This window comes from Oncorhynchus tshawytscha, linkage group LG03, assembly GCF_018296145.1.
Source record: "Oncorhynchus tshawytscha isolate Ot180627B linkage group LG03, Otsh_v2.0, whole genome shotgun sequence".
Lineage (NCBI taxonomy): Eukaryota > Metazoa > Chordata > Actinopteri > Salmoniformes > Salmonidae > Oncorhynchus > Oncorhynchus tshawytscha.
Window position 1 is genome coordinate 36,527,680 of NC_056431.1, and position 19,936 is coordinate 36,547,615.

Here is a 19,936-nt window from a genome sequence, read left to right on the forward strand (position 1 = left end):
TTTAAAGAATAACCAGGCATCCTCTGCTGACGTGATGAGGTCAGTATCATTCCAGGATACCCCGTCCAGGTCGATTAGAAAGGCCAGCTCGCTGAAGTGTTTTTGGGAGCGTTTGACAGTGATGAGGGGTGGTCGTTTGACCGCAGACCCATTACGGATGCAGGCAATGAGGCAGTGATCGCTGAGATCTTGGTTGAAAACAGCAGAGGTGTATTTGGAGGGCAAGTTGGTTAGGATGATATCTATGAGGGTGCCCATGTTTATGGATTTGTACCTGGTAAGTTCATTGATAATTTATGTGAGATTGATGGCATCTAGCTTAGATTGTAGGATGGCCGGGGTGTTAAGCATGTCCCAGTTTAGGTCACCTAGCAGCACGAGCTCTGAAGATAGGTGGGGGGGAATCAATTCACATATGGTGTCCTGGGCACAGCTGGGTGTAGAGGGTGGTCTATAGCAAGCGGCAACAGTGTGAGACTTTTTTCTGGAAAGGTGGATTTTTAAATTAGTAGCTCGACTTGTTTGGGTAGAGACCTGGATAGTAAGACAGAACTATGCATCTCCACAGTAGATTGCAACTCCGCCCCATTTGACAGTTCTAACTTGCCGGAAAATGTTATAGTTAGGGATGGAAATTTCAGGGTTTTTGGTGGTCTTCCTAAGCCAGGATTCAGACACGGCTAAGACATCCGGGTTGGCAGAGTGTGCTAAAGCAGTGAATAAAGCAAACTTAGGGAGGAGGCTTCTTCTTCTTCATGCTTGAAACCAAGGCTATTACGGTTACAGAAGTCAACAAATGAGAGCACCTGGGAAATAGGAGTGGAGCTAGGCACTGCAGGTCCTGGATTAACCTCTACATCGCCAGAGGAACAGAGGAGTAGAATAAGGTTACGGCTAAAGGCTAAAAGAACTGGTCTTCTAGGACGCTCGGAACAGAGAGTAAAAGGAGCAGCTTTCTGGGCACGGTCGATTAGATTCAAGGCATAATGTTCAGACAAAGGTATGGTAGGATGTGAGTACATTGTAGGCAAACCTAGGCATTGAGTGATGATGAGAGAGATTTTGTCTCTTGAAACATTTAAACCAGGTGATGTCACCATGTCATGTGGGAGGTGAAACTAAATGGTTGGTTAAGGCATATTGAGCAGGGCTAGAGGCTCTACAATGAAATAAAACAATAATCACTAACCAGAACAATAATGGACCAGGCATATTGACATTAGGGAGAGACATGCATATCCGACTAATCATAGGGGACCATGAGTGGTTGGGCTGGCTGGAGACACGGCGATTCAGACAGCTAGCAGGCCGGGGCTAGCAAGCTAGCAGAAGGGCCTTAGAGGGACGTCGCGACAGAGGAAAGTCTGTTTTATCCTCGTCATGCGGTTCTGTCAATAGACCAGTCAAGATTGATTAGTAGGGTTCCATGTAGCAGAGGGGTCCAGTCTAATTGGCAAATGGATCTATTCAGCTAACAGTCCAATATGCTCTAGAAAGCTAGTGTGCCACGGCTAGCAGGCTAGCAGATGGGCATTCAGGGGACGTCGCGATGTATGAGCCGGTTGAGTAACCCCCTCGAGGAGATTACGTCGGTAGTCCAGTCGTGAAGAATCGGCGTGGTTCTGTACCCCGTACCGACAGTAAAAATAGGTATTGTAGCCCAGGAGTGGTTGATGGACCTCTTCAGATAGCCAGGAGATGGGCCTAGCATGGGCTAGCTCCAGGCTAACTGGTGCTTGTTACCGGACAGAGACATTAGCCAGGGATAGTCACTCGGATTGCAGATAGCTAGCTGCGATGATCCAGGTGAGAAGGTTCAGAGCTTGCGGTAGGAATCCGGGGATATGGAGAGAAAATAGGTCCGGTATGCTCTGGTTTGAATTGTGTTGTATAAACTGGCAAGAGCTTTCCAGGCTAAAGGTAGCTGATGACCGCTTGCAGTGGTTAGCTGACTACTAGCTAGTAGCTAGTTAGCTGGCTAGCTTCTGTTGGGTGATTCCGATTCAGGTAAAGAAAAATACTTTAGAAAAAAGCAGATCCTCACCACATTGGGTGAGGCGGGTTGCAGGAGAGTATTTTGAAGTTGAGGTTTAGAAAAATATTTGAAAAGATATATACATGGGACACGATAAGACGAAGGAGAAAGACCTCTGACTGCTACGCCATCTTGGATATAATACTACCACTGTTGGGTCGTCAGCAAACTTGAAGATTGAGCTGGAGACGTGCATGGCCACGTAGTCATGGGTGAACAGGAAGTATAGGAGGGGACTGATCTTGGGCCCCCGTGTTGAGGATCAGTGTGGCGCAGGTGTTGTTGCCTACCTTGACCACCTGGGGTCGGCCCGTAAGCAAGCCTAGGACCCAGTTGCACAGGGAGGGGTTCAGACCCAGGGCCCTTAGTGATGAGCTTGGAGGGCACTATGGTGTTGAAGGCTGAGCTGTAGTCGATGAACAGCATTCTTACAGCTATTCTTCTTGTCCAGGTGGTATAGGGCAGTGTGAATTGCAATGGTGATTGCGTTGTCCATGGATCTGTTGGGGCGGTATGGACATTTTAGTGGGTCTAGGGTGTTGGGTAAGGTGGAAGTGATATGATCCTTAAGTAGCCTCTCAAAGCACTTCATGATGACAGTTACCTTCACATTCTTGGGTACAGAAACAATGGTGGACATCTTAAAGCAAGTGGGGACAACCGACTGGGATAGGGAGAGATAAACACTCCGTAAACACTCCATCCAGCTAGTCTGCACATGAGGACGTGGCTTGGGATGCCATTTGGGCCAGCAGCTTTGCGAGGGTTACCATGCATGAATGTCTTACTAACGTCGGCCACGGAGATCGGGAGCACACAGTCCTCGTGAGTGGTAAGTGCCCACATCTGCAACTAGGTGTTGTTTTACTTGATGCAGATGAAGGTCTTTAGCTTGTCGGACCTCTTTAGGTATCAATATATTTGATAAAATATTGAATTTGGCCTTTACTTCTATAGCCTAGAGAACTGCATGGAACAACACATCCATACATGGCAAAAACTACAGTCCAAAAATTTATCCTTGGCATCGCACAGCAAAACGGAGAACACAATCATGATTGTGAGAGTCGCCCCTTTCCATAGAGTGGTGATAATTGTTTTCTAGCTCAAACTGTTCGGACGCTACAGACGGTTTTGTGTGAAAAGACAGATTTTCGAGATGTCTTGTGTTCTGACAAACACTGCTCTAGCTCTGCCACCTTTCACAGCAGATGCGGCAGTGCAACATCAGCGGATGTGGTGGATTGAGACACATCCAATGCAAAAAAACGGATATCTCTAGCTTAAACTGACAGATTTTGATGGGGACGCACCAGTGCGTCTATCGACTATAGGGGTCAGTTTAAGTGCAACAATGTTTTTTGGATTCAAATAATGCACTTTCAGCAGGATATAGCGATTATCTTAATGCTATCAAGGCATTGGGAAACTCACCCCCGTGGTGGTCCTCTCTTCCAGTCAGAGACATCCACAGCTTGGTCATCCATTCTGTCTGCCACGCCCACGGAGGGGTATACAAGAGCGTAATCTCCAACAAGGTGGGCAAGGCCACCTGTTACGCCCATCTCTATGTGACTGGTGAGGAATCCCAGATGATTTTTTGATAATATTACTTCAATCCTACAGGTATAATGCATTTTGGTACAGTTATAATGCATTGTAAGACATTTTCCATTGTCATGTGCATGTATGGTCCTCATATTGCCGAAGAACCATTTTAAGTTAGTTGACATTTCATTAACTTTGTGAAGAGAGTATAAACCTGATAAGTTTAAGCAACACAGCAATTACATAGGTTTTTCTTGCTTTGCCTCGACTAGGTAGAATTTTCACCATAGAGCACGCAACTATCCAATTGTTTCAGATCTAGAGGCGGGGCTAGGGGTTGATTTGGTATGTTGATGCATGCACAAAAAGGTGATTTCACCACGGACCATTAACTTGAATTACAGTGTTAATGGAATTATGCACCTTGTGTTTTTAACAAAAGTTTAGCTATTTACTGTAGGGGATGTGATAAAGGAATACTGTATAATATGAAGGTTAATGAACACTTAAAATTGAACTCTTATACATGTGAAACACTTGTAGTGTGAAATTATATATCTATTACTATTTCAGACGTTCTTCCAGACCCTCCAGATGGGCCCCCAGTAATAGAGGCTGTTACTGGCAAGACGATAACCCTGTGCTGGAAGAAACCCCGGAGGCTGGATCCCTCTATTGGTCATTTTCTTTTCACTGGCATTACTGTCATTCAATATAATATGGATTGTGGAGCCATGGTTTCCTGTATTTCAAGAGCTAGAGCTGCTAGACAGATGTAACAGCGCACACAAAAAAATGTAAAAGTGAAGAATGATATATATTTACTGCATTTAGATTTACCAAGTCATAGTTTAAAATTGAAAGCACAGCACCAGGGGGAATAATTTATTGTTTAAAGAATATTGAATAAGATGCGGCTGTGGGTAGATGGTATCGGTAATGCGGTTCAAACAAATCTGCAATGTGGGAATATAACAGTTCCAGCACATCTGAATTGCATTTTGTTTTGCTATCACATCCATTGTCCTAATACAGGAAAACATCTAGTACACATTCAATTGAATTTTGTTTGAATGCCATTTCATCTGCCATCTGCACAGGTGGTCAAAGTCAATCCTCTGTCTACATGCATTCACATATTGAAAAGGTATATATGTTTGTCATTGCAGATCCCAACACGTTGATGTATGCCATCCAACAACAAGTGCTGGGCTCAATCCAGTGGACCATCATAGCATCCAGTTTGAAAGAGCCTTGCTACACAGTGACCTCCTGCTCCAAAGGAGTCCGCTACACCTTCAGGGTCTTGTCAATCACCACCAAGGCCTTTAGCAAACCCTCTCCGTCCACAGACCCAGTGCAACTTGTCGACAGAGGTATGAGCCATCAAGTGAGGGCAACATGAATCGATGACACAGTGCTTATGTTGGTTGGTGGCAGGGACTAATAACTAAATGAAAGCATGGCTTTCACTCTCTCCTTGTCCAAAGACTGCTAACAAAGCAATGAAACAAATATGTAAATTATTTATTTGGATCAACTATCCCTTTACATGATTGTATTTCTCCCAAGGTCCATATCTTCAGGAGGCTCCAGTAATAATTGATAAGCCAGACATGGTGTATGTGCAGGAGAACCAGTCAGTCAGCATCACTATCACTCTGAACCACATCAACGCTGCAGTAATCTGGAAAAGGCAAGTCACGCACTGGATCACTACACCTGATAGTCTAATGCACAGTTATACACTGAGTGAATAAAACATTAGGAACACCTGCTCTTTCCATGACAGACTGACCAGATTAATCCAGTGAAAGCTATGATCCCTTATTGATGTCACTTGTTAAATCCACTTAAGTGTAGATGATCAGTGTAGATGATGGAGAGGAGCCAGGTTAAAGATTTTTAAGCCTTGAGTGAATTGACTCATGGATTGTGTATGTGTGCCATTCAGAGGACGAACGGGCAAGACAAAAGGTTTAAGTTCCTTTGAACAGGGTATGGTAGTTGGTACCAGGCACACCAGTTTGAGTGTGTCAAGAACTGCAACGCTGCTGGGTTTTTAAGTTTCCTGTGTGTATCAAGAATGGTCCACCACCCAAAGGGCATCCAGCCACTTCAAAGTAAAAATAATGACCTGGACTAAAATATTCAAAATTGGAAGAAATTTGGTTGGAGGCAAGTGATTCTCATTTAAGTGCAATTTACCTCATCTGTGGTAAATTTCAAGACTCTACAGGGTAAAAATAGCCATTCTACCAGTTTTGAAAAGAGAAAACAGAACATCCTGCTCCATTGTAAAGTGCAAGGGTACCAACATACAATACAACTGTATTAATATGGACAGTTTTAAGCAGATGCTTTTCATTTAAATATACAATTCAACTCATATTCACTATGCAGTGCATTCGGAATGTATTCAGACCTCTTCACTTTTTCCACATTTTGTTACGCTAGTCTTTTCTAAAATTTAACAAACTATTTTTTTACTCATCAATCTACGCACAATAACCCATAATAACAAAACAAAAACGTTTTTTTAGAAATGTTTGCTAATTTATGAAAAAAACAAAAAGAGAAATACCTTATTTACATAAGTATTCAGACCCTTTGCTATGAGACTTGAATCTGAGCTCAGGTTTATCATGTTTCCATTGAGCTTCCTTGTGAGGTTCCAACAACTTTATTGGAGTCCATCTGTGGTAAATTAAATGGATTGATCTTGATTTGGAAAGGCACACACCTGTCTATATAAGGTCCCACAGTTGACTGTGCATGTCAGAGCAAAAACCAAGCCATGAGATTGAAGGAATTGTCCGTAGAGCTCCGAGACAGGATTGTGTCGAGGTACAGATCTGGGGAAGGGTACCAAAAAGTTTCAGCAGCATTGATGGTCCCTACGAACACAGTGGCCACCATCATTTTTAAATGGAAGAAGTTGGGAACCACCAAGACTCTTCCTAGAGCTGGCTGCCCAGGCTAAACTGAGCAATCGGGGGGAAGTGCCTTGGTCTGGGAGGAGACCAAGAACCCAATGGTAACTCTGACAGAGCTCCAGAGTTCCTCTGGGAAGATGGGAAAACCTTCCAGAAGGACAACCATCTCTGCAGCACTCCACCAATCAGCCCTTTATAGTAGAGTAGCCAGACGGAATCCACTCCTCAGTAAAAGGCACATGACAACCCACTTAGAGTTTGCCAAAAGGCACCTAAAGGACTCTCAGATCACGAGAACAAAAATTCTCTGGTCTGATGAAACCAATATTGAACTCTTTGACCTGAATGCCAAGCGTCACATCTGGAGGAAACCTGGCACCATCCCTACGGTGAAGTATGGTGGTGGCAGCATCATGCTGTGGGTATGTTTTTCAGTGGCAGGGACTGGGAGACTAGTCAGGATCGAGGGAAAGTTGAACGGAGCAAAGTACTGAGGGATCCTTAATGAAAACCTGCTCCAGAGCACTCAGGACCTCCGACTGGGGTGAAGGACAACATACACTGAGTGAAGGACAACAACCCTAAGAATACAGCCAAGACAAGGCAGGAGTGGCTTTGGGACAAGTCTCAGAATGTCCTTGAGTGGCCCAGCCAGAGCCTAGACTTGAAGCCGATCGAACATCTCTGGAGAGAACCTAAAAGAGCTGTGCAGCAAAGCTCCCCATCCAACCTGACAGAGCTTGAGAGGATCTTCAAAGAAGAATGAGAGAAACTCCCAAATACAGGTATTCCAAACTTATAGCGTCGTACCCAAGAAGACAAGTGGCTGTAATCACTGCCAAAGGTGTGTCAACAAAGTACTGAGTAAAGGGTCTGAATACTTATGTAAATGTGATATTTTAGTTTTTTATTTGTAATACATTTGCAAAAATGTCTAAAAACCTGTTTTTGCTTTGTCATTATGGGGTATTGTGTGTAGATTGATGAGGGGAAAAAACAATTAAATCCATTTTAGAATAAGGCTGCAACATCACAAAATGTGGAAAAGGTGAAGCGGTCTGAATACTTTCCGAATGCACTGTGTATGACCCATGTGGGAGTCAAACCCACATGCTTTATGTTGCCAAAACAATGCTCCAACACATTGAGCCATTAATCAACTCTTGCAGATGGCCTTCTTGTTTGCTCCACCACAATTGAATCCACAAAAATGCAAAAATGTCATTTTAATACCAAGGACTGTAGGGATAAAACAATAAAATGTGTGAAACAGTCACACAACAAAAGTTCTTACCCCCAAAAAGTAGCAACACCCCAACAATGGAATTTGTACGTTGCCTTATTGTTCTCTGCGTTCAGGAGGGGAGTGGTCCTTGCCACCAAACATGGGCTGTATGAGATGAGTATGCCCGATGACGACCAGCACTCTTTGAAGATCCTGAGGGTGACGAGTGGCGACTTGGGTCAGCTGATGTGTGTGGCCTCCAACAAGTTTGGCAGCGACTCCTGCATCTTTAGTGTGGAAATGGCAGGTGAGTGTAATAATGATGGATTATGATAATGATTGGGATTTTTGGATATATCACTAATAACAGGCGCTCAAAGCACTTTTCAATGTTTTGAAGGGGAAACTCGTATAATTAACAACAGTTATGGCCATTAAAAAGTTAGCTACTCTTTCAAAATGCCTTTCTGCAGCAAGGTACATTGTAAGAACATTTAGTTTGCGTCGTGTTTCCTTGCAATGATACTTTAAGTATCGAGATACTGAGTATTGTGAAAAATCAAACACATTCTCGTGTTCCTTATCTGTAGCACCGCCAACCTTTGAGACAATCATGGAGGATGTGGATGTGCACATGGGAGATACGCCTCGTCTGGCTGTGGTCGTGGAGGGCAAGCCCATTCCCGACATCATGTGGTTTAAGGTGCATAAATTGAGACACAAACATATGAGCGTTTTATATCATTGGAACCCTTTATTCATTTCACCCTCATGCCTTGTAGTTACTCAATAGCTAACAAGATTGATAACCAGAATGTAGGTACTCAGCTGGTAAGAAGGTACATAAACAATGACTGAATTGTAGTGAGAGGAAACTGTCCACATTATGTTTCAAATGAGTTTCTAATATAGTAAGTGCGTAATTACAAGTAACATTGACATTCTATGTAATCATTTTACTATATGCATGTTTATTGTCATGAAGAAAAAAAAGATTACATTCAGAGTGACTTATTGTGACTTGGTTTCAGGATGATATATTGTTGTGTGAGAGTAGTCATATCACCTTTGTGTATGACGACAACGAATGCTCCCTCGTGGTGCTCAACACAAGTCCGGAAGATTCAGGAGTGTATACCTGCACAGCCAAGAACCTGGCTGGCTCTGTGTCCTGTAAGGCTGAGCTCACCGTGCACACAGGTAAGCCTCTCAGTACTCTTTAATCCAATATGCTTTCCAGTATTGACACAAAGGCGTAGTCGTGTAAGCAAATGAATTAAAGGGACCTTTCACTCCAAAATTAAAGTTTGTCCAACGTTTTCAGACCTCAAAAGTAGATGAATTCCGAGATATGTCCACAACCTAGGCCATCAGTTGTGTCGATTCAGCAATATGACTTAATCCCCAAGTGAAAGGGTGCTTATCTTTTCCATTAATTTGAGGTGGAGACAGCCGGATCTACATAACCGATGTCAAAGGACGTGGATTCATTTTGAGGTCTGAAAACATTAGATACACTTTCATTTTTGGAGTGAAATGTCCATTCAGCATTGCTTATGCAGATTTCTCTGAAACTGACCCACTGCTCGCACCTCATACTACTCACCAAGGACACGTATTAGTCAGATTGTTGAGATGCAGCTACAGTATGCATAGGCTGATGTAAATTAAAGGTTGGGAATGTGATTAACTCAGGCCCAGAATACTATGACATATCGGCCTGTAATTAGGCTGCATTGTAATTGTGTGTCCTCACTTTTGCGTTGCCTTGCAGTTAGAGAAGACAAGGAGGATTCAATGGAGGACGAGGAGACCATTCTCAGGAAGATGCGCCGGCTGACTGACTACTATGACATCCACAAGGAAATCGGGAGGTGAGTCACCAGTTTGTAAAGAAAGCTAGGAAAAAGAAATATATATACACATACATATACATACACTGAGTGTACAGAACATTAGGAACACCTGCTCTTTCCATGACATAGACTGACCAGGTGAATCGAGGTGAAAGCTAAGATCCCTTATTGTCACTTAAATCCACTTCAATCAGTGTAGACGAAGGGGAGGAGACATGTTAAAAAAACATTTTTAACCATGAGACAGTTGAAACATGAATTTTGGATATGTGCCGTTCACAGGGTGAATGGGCAAGACAAAAGATTAAAGTGACTTTGAAATTGTTATGGTAGCAGGTGCCAGGAGCACCGGTTTGAGTGTGTCAAGAACTGAAACACTGCTGGGTTTTCCTGTGTGTATCAAGAATGGTCCAACACCCAAAGGACATCCAGCCTTCTTGTCACAACTGTGGGAAGCATTGGAGTCAACATGGGCCAGTATTCCTGTGGTACCTTATAGAGTCCATGCCTCAAAGAATTAAGGCTGTTCTGAGGTGCACAAGACTCAAAATTAGGAAGGTGTTCCTAATGTTTTGTGCACTCAGTGTATGTATATATACAGTGGCAGTCAAACGTTTGAACACACCTACTCATTCAAGGGTTTTTCTTTATTTTTTACTATTTTCTACATTGTAGAATAGTAGTGAAGATGTCAAAATTATGAAATTACACATATGGAATCATGTAGTCAAACAAATCAAAATATATTTTATATTTGAGATTCTTCAAAGTAGCCTTGCACTCTCTTGGCATTCTCTCAACCAACTTCACCTGGAATGCTTTTCCAACAGTCTTGAGTTCCCACATATGCTGAGCACTTGTTGGCTGCTTTTCCTTCACTCTACAGTCCAAATCATCCCAAACCATCTCAATTGGGTTGAGGTCGGGCGATTGTAGAGGCCAGGTCATCTGATGCAGCACTCCATCACTCTCCTTCTTTGTCAAATAGCCCTTACACAGCCTGGAGATGTGTTGGGTCATTGTCCTGTTGAAAAACAAATGATAGCCCCACTAAGCGCAAACCAGATGGGATGGCGTATCGCTGCAGAATGTTGTGGTATCCATGCTGGTTAAGTGTGCCTTGAATTCTAAATAAATCACAGACAGTGTCACTAGCAAAGCACCCTCACACCCCCTTCTCCATGCTTCACAGTGGGAACCACACATGCTGAGATCATCCATTCACCTACTCTGCGACTCACAAAGACAATGTTGGAACCCAAAATCTCAAATTTGGACTCATCAGACCAAAGGACAGATTTCCACCGGTCTGATGTCCATTGCTCGTGTTTCTTGGCTCAAGCAAATCTCTTATTATTATTGAGGTCCTTCAGTAGTGGTTTCTTTGCAGCAATTTGACCATGAAGGCCTGATTTCACACAGTCTCCTCTGACCGGTTGATGTTGATGTGTCTGTTACTTGAACTCTGTGAAGCATTTATTTGGGCTGCCATTTATGAGGCTGGTAACGCTAATTAACTTTTCCTCTGAAGCAGAGGTAACTCTGGGTCTTCCTTTCCCGTGGTGGACCTCAGGAGAGCCAGTATCATCATATCACTTGATGGTTTTTGCGACTGCACTTGAAGAAACTTCTTGAAATGTTCCGAAATGACTGAACTTAATGTAATGAATGTAAAGTAATGATGGACTGTCTTTCTCTTTGCTTATTTGATCTGTTATTGCCATAATATGGACTTTTACAAAATATGGCTTTTACCACCCCTACCTTGTCACAACACAACTGAAGGAAATAAATTCCACCTGTAACAAAGCACACCTGTTATTTGAAATGCATTCCAGATGACTACCTCATGAAGCTGGTTGAGAGAATGCCAAGATTGTGCAAATCTGTCATCAAGGCAAGGGGTAGCTATTTTGAAGAATCTCAAATATAAAATACATTTTGATTTGTTTAACTACGTGACTCCATATGTGTTATTTAGTCGTTTTCATGTCTTCACTACTATTCTACAATGTAGAAAATAGTTTTAAAAAAGAAAGAAAGAAAAACACTTGAATGAGTAGGTGTGTCCATTCTTTTGACTGGTACGACATGTAAATGTAAAACCAACAAATCAATTCCTAATTTTGTATTAATTGTAAGAACTATTTCCTTATAAATGTTCTAATTATTAAGTAATGCTTATAAATAATGAAATATGTGTTTATTCACTGTTTAGAAATGGTCGGTTAATGCTTTTACATGAAAGTGACTGTAAAATGTTATATCCTAATCAATAACAATATTTTTTAGAGGAGCTTTCTCCTATGCAAAACGAGTGACGCAGAAAGTGGGGAAAAAAGAGTATGCTGCCAAGTTCATATCTGCCCGAGCCAAGAGGAAGGCCTCTGCACTTAGAGAGATGAATCTGCTGTCTGGGTTGGACCACGAGAGAGTCCTGTATTTCCATGATGCCTTTGAGAAGAAGAATGCAGTCATTATTGTCACAGAGATGTATCCTTTTCAGAGTTCATACTCACTGGTGCCTTTTACACAGTATTCCATTTGACTTGAAGAGTGGGAAAATTGAAGGTATAACAGTCTATATTTTTAGTAGACACACATGCACAGACACACTCACAATCCTGTGTTTGCATATTTGTTTCCGTCATTCATCTCCTGTCATAATTATGAAATATTTCCAGTGTCATAAATCTCCTTGATCAATGCATAAAGATGCAACGAGGAACTTCTGGAGAGGTTTACAAAGAAATCTACAGTGATGGAGTCGGACGTGAGTTGGTTACTGTGTGCTTGGAGGACACTTAATTATGGGATCATGAGTAACAGGGACCCCTATTGTAAGATCCTTGAACTCGTCTTTACCAACTTGGCACCTAGAATTATTATCAAAGGAAGACCAACCAAGTAAATCCACACACTTTTACAGGGATAAGTGGGACCTTGGGTAACACTTGATATGATCAAACCACCCTGTTTCTCTTATTGTATAAGAATGTGTCTCCCATAACATCTTTACAAAACGTAACATAATGACAGTAACATATCACTATACTTGGTATACCTGCAGATCCGCTCCTGTATGAGACAGCTGTTGGAGGGGGTGGACTATCTTCACCATCAAAATATTGTCCATCTGGATATCAAGGTAAACGTGATTTTAGTTGAAAGAGTTTTAAGGCCAGGCACCTCAGGCTGAAATAACATTTTTGCATCTACCTATCAATTCTGAGATTTGTTGGTATTTTGGTCCATTTAATATGAGTTTTTTCAAAAAATAAACATAAAAATGGTAAAAATATATATTTTATTTTGTTTATCATACTACTGTCATTAACATTTGAATGAATTTGAACCTCTTTAAAATGGACATACATTTGTAATTTCAAAGCTCACTACATTGCATTCCACATAATTCCGAATCCCATTTCACAGAGAATGTTACAAACGGGACTGCATTTAGTCGTTTATTTTATTTAACCTTTATTTCACTAGGCAAGTCAGTTAAAGAACACATTTTTATTTACAATGACGGCCTGTGGGGACAGGGTCTGGGATTTAAAAAATAACACATAAATTAATTATAGGATAAAACACACATCACGATGAGAGACAACAACACTACATAAAGACAGACCTAAGATGACAACATAGCAAGGCAGCAACACATGACAACACAGCATGGTAGCAACACAACATGATAACATCATGGTAGCAACACAACATGGTAGCAGCACAAAACATGGTAAAAATATTACTGGGCGCAGACAACAGCACAAAAGTCAAGAAGGTAGAGACAACAATACATCATGCAAAGCAGCCACAACTGTCAGTAAGAGTGTCCATGATTGAGTCTTTGAAGTTTCATTTCATTTTAATTAACCTTAATTTAACCAGGTAGGCCAGTTGAGAACAAGTTCTCATTTAAAAATGCAACTGGGCCAATGTAAAAAAAAAAAAGCAGTGAGACAAAAACAACACAGAGTTACACATAAACAAACATACAGTCGATAACACAATAGAAAAAGCTATGTACAGTGTGTGCAAATGTAGAAGAGTAGGGAGGTAAGGGAATAAATAAGCAATGGAGGCAAAATAATTACAATTTAGCTTTAACACTGAAGTGATAGATGTGCAGATGATGATGTGCAAGTAGAGATACTGGGGTGTGAAAGAGATAGAGGATAAGTAACAATATGGGGATGAGGTAGTTGGGGGTGCTATTTACAGATTGGCTGTGTACAGGTACAGTGATCGGTAAACTGCTCTGACAGCTGATGCTCAAAGTTATAGCGGGAGATGTAAGACTCCAGCTTCAGATGATTTTTGCAACTCATTCCAGTCATTGGCAGCAGAGAACTGGAAGGAAAGGCGCCCAAAGAAAGTGTTGGCTTTGGGAGTGACCAGTGAAATATACCTGCTGGAGCACGTGCTACGGGTGTTGCTATGGTGACCATTGAGCTGAGATAAGGTGGGGCTTTACCTAGCAAAGACTTATAGATGACCTGGAGCAAGTGGGTTTGGCGGTGAATATGTAGCGAGGGCCAGCCAACAAGAGCATACAGGTCGCAGTGGTGGGTAGTATATGGGGCATTGGTGATAAAACGGATGGCACTTTGATAAATTACATCCAATTTGCTCAGTAGAGTGTTGGAGGCTATTGTGTAAATGACATCGCCGAAGTCAAGGATTGGTAAGATAGTCAGTTTTACGAGGGTATGTTTGGCAACATGAGTGAAGGAGGCTTTGTTGCGAAATAGGAAGCCAATTCTAGATTTAATTTTGGATTGGAGATGCATAATGTGAGGAAGGAGAGTTTACAGCCTAACCAGACACCTAGGTATTTGTAGTTGTCTACATATTCTAAGTCAGAACCGTCCAGAGTAGTGATGCTCGTCGCGCGGGCAGGTGCGTGCAGCAGCAATCGGTTGAAGAGCATGCATTTAGTTTTACTTGCATTTCAAAGCAGTTGGAGGCCTCGGAAGGAGTGTTGTATGGCATTGAAGCTCGTTTGGAGGTTTGTTTACACAGTGTCCAAAGAAGGGCCAGATGTATACAGAATGGTGTCGTCTGCGTAGGAGGTGGATCAGAGAATCACCAGCAGCAAGAGCAACATCATTGATGTATACAGAGAAAAGAGTTGGCCTGAGAATTGAACCCTGTGGCACCCCCTTAGAGACAGCCAGAGGTCCAGACAACAGGCCCACCGATTTGACACACTGAACTCTATCTGAGAAGTAGTTAGGGAACCAGGCTAAGCAGTCATTTGAGAAGCCAAGGCTATTGAGTCTGCCAATAAGAATGTGGTGATTGACAGAGTCGAAAGCCTTGGCCAGGTCGATGAAGACGGCTGCACAGTATTGTCTTTTATTGATGGCGGTTATGATATCATTTAGGACCTTGACGTAGCTGAGGTGCAACCATGACCAGCTCGGAAACCAGATTGCATAGCGGAGAAGGTAGGGTGGGATTCGAAATGGTCGGTGACCTGTTTGTTAAATTGGCTTTCGAAGATTTTAGAAAGGTAGGGCAGGATGGATATAGGTCTCTAACAGTTTGGGTCTAGAGTATCTCCCATTTGAAGAGGGGGATGACCGCGGCAGCTTTCCAATCTTTGGGGATCTCAGATGATACGAAAGAGAGGTTGAATAGGCTAGTAATAGGGGTTGCAACAATATTGGCGGGTAATTTTAGAAAGAGAGGGTCCAAATTGTCTAGCCCAGCTGATTTGTACGGGTCCAGGTTTTGCAGCTCTTTCAGAACATCTGCTATCTGGAACATGTTTGGATTTGGGTGAAGGAGGAGTCGGGGGGTCTTGGGCAAGTTGCTGCAGGGGGTCCTGAGATGTTGACCATGGTAGGGGTAGCCAGGTGGAAAGCATGGCCAGCCGTAGAAAAATGCTTATAGAAATGATCGATTATAGTAGATTTATCGGTGGTGACAATGTTCCCTATCCTAAGTGCAGTGGGCAGCTGGGAGAAGGTGCTCTTATTCTCCATGGACTTTACAGTGTCCCAGAACTTTTTGGAATTAGTGCTACAGGATGCAGATTTCTGTTTGAAAAAGCTAGCCTTAGCTTTTCTAACTGATTGAGTTTATTGGTTCCTGACTTCCCTGAAAAGTTGCATATCACAGGGGGCTATTCGATGCTAATGCAGAAGACAACAGGTTTTTGTGCTGGTCAAGGGCAGTCAAGTCTGGGGTGAACCAAAGGCTATATCTGTTTTTACTTCGACATTTTTTGAATGGGGGCATGCTTATTTAATATGGCGAGGAAAGCATTTTTAAAGAGCAAACAGGCATCCTCGGCTGACGGGATGAGGTCAATATCCTTCCAGGATACCCGGTCCAGGTTGATTAGAAAAACCCAAATGTTTTTTGGGGGTCAAGTTTCATGAGCTCCTTTTGCACCTCGGACTCATTGACTGCCTGCAGTGAGAAACATTGTAGCCGGGCAGGGGAAAAAGATGGGGAAGCATCTGGGATAGTCGCATTAGAAGGGGTGGGAGATGAGGAAATGTTGGACGGGCGAGGAGGCATGGCTGAGTCAAATAGGAATCCTGACTTAATGACGTGGTGATTAAAGAGCTCAGCCATGTGCTTCTTGTCAGTAACAACCATATCATCATCATCATTAAGGGACATCGGCAGCTTTGAGGAGGAGGGTTTATTCTCCAGGTCTTTAACCGTTTTCTAGAACATCTTGGGGTTAGACCCACAGAGAGAGAACTGCTCCTTAAAGTTACTAACTTTGGCCTTCCGGATAGCATGAGTGCACTTATTTCTCATTTGCCTGAACTAGAGCTATTTGCCTGAACGTGAATATGCATGTGCCGAGCCAAATGTAATTCTTGAGGTGGAGTCTGCAAGATCACGGTCAAACCAGGGGCTGAATCATAAAAAAAATATATATATTTTATGGCGGAGTGTTTGTTAACAATACCACTGAAAATATAAAAAAAGAAGGTCCAAGCGTCTTCGACAGAGGGGATCAAGTTGATTCTATAACATTTTACAGATGCCAGTTCATGAAGGAAGGCTTGCTTGCTCATTAAAGATTTTTAGCAAGCGTCTATAACAAATCAGGACAGGTAGTTTCACTGAGCAGCCATTACGAACACAGGCTGTAAAACGGTGATCACAAAGGTCATTACAGAAAACACTAGACTGATACCTATAAGGATTATTTGTGAGGATAACATCAAGGAGAGTAGCCTTTTCTGGGTCTTTTGAGTCATGCCTTGTCGGATTGGTAATAATCTGAGAAAGATTTAGAGAGTCCAGTTGCTTTAGGACTTGGTCAGATGGTTTAAGCATGTCCCAGTGTAGATCACCTAGCAGGACAAATTCAGAATTAATGTTAGGGGACAGGAGAGAGCTTAAGGCTGATAGGGTGCAGGCCGGTGCTGATGGAGGACGATAAAACCCAGCTACAGAGCTATTTGAAAATGTAATGCTTAAAACCAGCAATTCAAATTGTTTTGGGACAGACTTGGTGGAGACAACCAAGCACTGAAGATGATCCTTGGGAAAGATTGCCACTCCACCACCTTTGGAAGATCTGTCTTGCTGAAAAAAGTTATAACCAGAAAGGTTAAAATCAGTATTTAAAACACTCTTCCCTAACCACGTCTCAGTAATGACCAACACATCTGGATTGGAGCTGTGAACCCACACTTTCAATTGATCCATTTTCGGTAATAAGTTTCTAGTGTTAACATGCAGAAAACCCAGGCTTTTACGAGAGCAGAAATCAGTGAAGTAGATATCAGAGCACAAGTCAGAATTGGGGCTAGCAATAGTAGATGGTTCAGGGTGTACTATACATACACGTTTCCAGATATCATCAACAGTAATACAATCAAGGCACGTCATAGGACAGGGAGAGCTCTACAGTGCTGATTTATGACATCTGAATGTGCATCAGATGGCAACAAGATCATATTGTACAGCAATTTCATCAGGTAACTTGAATACAAAGCCGGCGAGGGGTGGTTAGAATAGGATGGAAGGCCAACAGTCCGTGTAACCAATAGAGAGTCCCGAGTGTGGGAACAAATAGTCTGTCCCACGGTTGGGTAAAGAAAGTTCGTAGTCAACAAAGCATGCAGGAGTCATGAGGCAAATAGAAAAAATGCACGAGAAAAAAAAATGTAACGACTTGGCGCTAGCCATTGTAAGTTCAGAGTTACTCGCCCCAACAGTGCGTGTGTGCTGGAGGCGAGCGAAGGCTCGGAAGAGAGGGGGGACAGTGGGAGGCAGGCCAGGGCAGATGGTGAACAGATAGCCAGGTGGAGTCCAAGCAGCAGTGCAGCAGACAACAGAGTAGGTGTCACACCCACTTGGGAGAAGCTTGGAAGAGACGGTCTTTGAAGATATGGTAAATGGGTCTAAATAGGCTTCTGGCGTTTGCTAGTCTTAATTCAGTGTATTTGTCTTTAACTGCCATTTACCAAAGTCCCATACTTCCTGCAAGCCAACTTTTTCTCTGCTTCAGAAGCATCCGCATTCACCAAATTATGTGTCCTTAGATATATTCAACAGACTTGCGCAGAGGAAGTTGTTGATATGGTGTAAATTTTTTATTTTAGATAATATTTTATTTGGAAAAATGCACCAAAAATGTCTTTAGTATTTTACAGATACTGTGGAAATATAAAAAAATATTTATCCAGCAGTGTCTTAAAGAAATAAAATAAAAACTATTTAGGCTGACTTCATCCAGTGGCCAGAAAAATGTATTTGCGTGGTATTCCAAATTTTTATGGGATATCACAAAATGTGCGTATTTTAACATTTTTCTTTTTTTTTCTTAAGTTGATTGCGATATAACAAAATATCCCTATTAGGGTGTTGGGCCTGGCCTTAAAGATATCTCACAAAATGTATGGGTAGTACTGCTTCTGTTTGTTTATTGCAAGTGTGCATTTAGACAAGAAATATGTCCCCCTGAATGCATACATTTAGTCAAAAACAAGATTTTGAGTATGACCACTGGTCTTTATTCTGAACTCTGACCTTATCTTTGGGTTTCCTCCCTAGCCTGATAACATACTCATGGCAGACCACCATGGTGATCAGATCCGCATCTGTGATTTCGGCAACGCCATAGAGCTCACACCCGACGAGGCTCAATACTGCAAATACGGCACACCAGAATTTGTCGCTCCGGAAATTGTCAACCAAACTCCTGTATCCAAGGCAACTGACATCTGGTAAAAATGCTGGAAGACATTAAAGTGTTTAATCCTTGATTCCCATCACAAATGGATCCTCTCTAATTCTCTTCTTTCTCTTCCCAGGCCGATTGGAGTCATCACATATCTGTGGTAGATACACATTAAATCTGTCTTAAATATGGTGTCTATGCAGTGATTACAAAACCAATCATTGATTCATAAGATGATTAATCACAATTTAAGCATGGAATTATTATGCACATGCACACTACAAGCCAAATGGATAAATAAACACCACATAAGTACTTGTTCATTCCTATTTTAATTACTATTATAGACCCTATCAAAAAGGCCATATTTGCCCCCTCATGGACCTGTAATAAAATTGGAACATGGCTCTAGAATCAGTGAACAATTAGTGAGAGGAAGAGAAGTTAACAGGTGTTTCTGCATTTCAGCTTGACTGGAGTATCTCCGTTTGCTGGAGAAAATGACCGCAGCTCCGTGCTTAACATCAGGAACTACAATGTGGCTTTTGAGGAGAGTATGTTCGCTGAACTGTGCCGTGAAGCCAAGGGATTCATCATCAAACTGCTGGTGGCAGACAGACTGTAAGTGAAACCTATAGAATTTAACATGTTCAGCCAAAACTTGAGATGTCCATGTGCTACTCAGAATGTCATGTCAGCCACATGCATTTGATTTAATTGTCAATGTTCCAGACAATTTTAGTTACGGATGTCAAGATAGGATTTGTCCTTAGGATGTTTCCTCTGTTCTTATACATTTGTGGGCTTCTTAAGACAAACTAGAAATCTAATGTAAAATGGTATCATGTCATCCCTTTAGTAGACCTGATACACAGGAGTGTCTCCGTCATCCATGGTTCAAGGTGAGGCATGTGAACATTGACTATGGACTCATGTGTGACGCATAACTTTAGGGCTCTGTTCTAAGATATTGAGCAATTTCTAAATTACGGAGTAATATATGCTAATCTATTCTGTTTTCATTTTTTCATAAAGACCCTTACCAAGGGGAAGGCCATAAGCACAGAGGCCCTCAAGAAGTTTGTGTCTCGCCGAAAGTGGCAGGTAAGGGATCTGTCAAAGCAACTTTTTTATTATTATTATTATTTTTATTATTATACAATTCAA

At 42.1% G+C, this 19,936-nt stretch overlaps 1 protein-coding gene across 1 annotated transcript in view; it reads left to right on the top strand.

The window, feature by feature from the left end:
• Positions 1–19,936, top strand: part of spegb (striated muscle enriched protein kinase b) — a 135,048-nt gene that overhangs the window by 90,575 nt on the left and 24,537 nt on the right. Inside the window, exons 14-29 of the mRNA XM_024403168.2 lie at positions 3,494–3,613; positions 4,157–4,261; positions 4,753–4,959; positions 5,156–5,279; positions 7,879–8,051; positions 8,335–8,447; positions 8,776–8,944; positions 9,519–9,618; positions 11,893–12,093; positions 12,316–12,373; positions 12,671–12,748; positions 18,643–18,815; positions 18,903–18,929; positions 19,238–19,390; positions 19,629–19,671; positions 19,805–19,873. Of these exons, the coding sequence (XP_024258936.2) occupies positions 3,494–3,613; positions 4,157–4,261; positions 4,753–4,959; positions 5,156–5,279; positions 7,879–8,051; positions 8,335–8,447; positions 8,776–8,944; positions 9,519–9,618; positions 11,893–12,093; positions 12,316–12,373; positions 12,671–12,748; positions 18,643–18,815; positions 18,903–18,929; positions 19,238–19,390; positions 19,629–19,671; positions 19,805–19,873 (1,913 nt within the window). The remainder of the gene's footprint in view (positions 1–3,493; positions 3,614–4,156; positions 4,262–4,752; positions 4,960–5,155; positions 5,280–7,878; positions 8,052–8,334; positions 8,448–8,775; positions 8,945–9,518; positions 9,619–11,892; positions 12,094–12,315; positions 12,374–12,670; positions 12,749–18,642; positions 18,816–18,902; positions 18,930–19,237; positions 19,391–19,628; positions 19,672–19,804; positions 19,874–19,936) is intronic.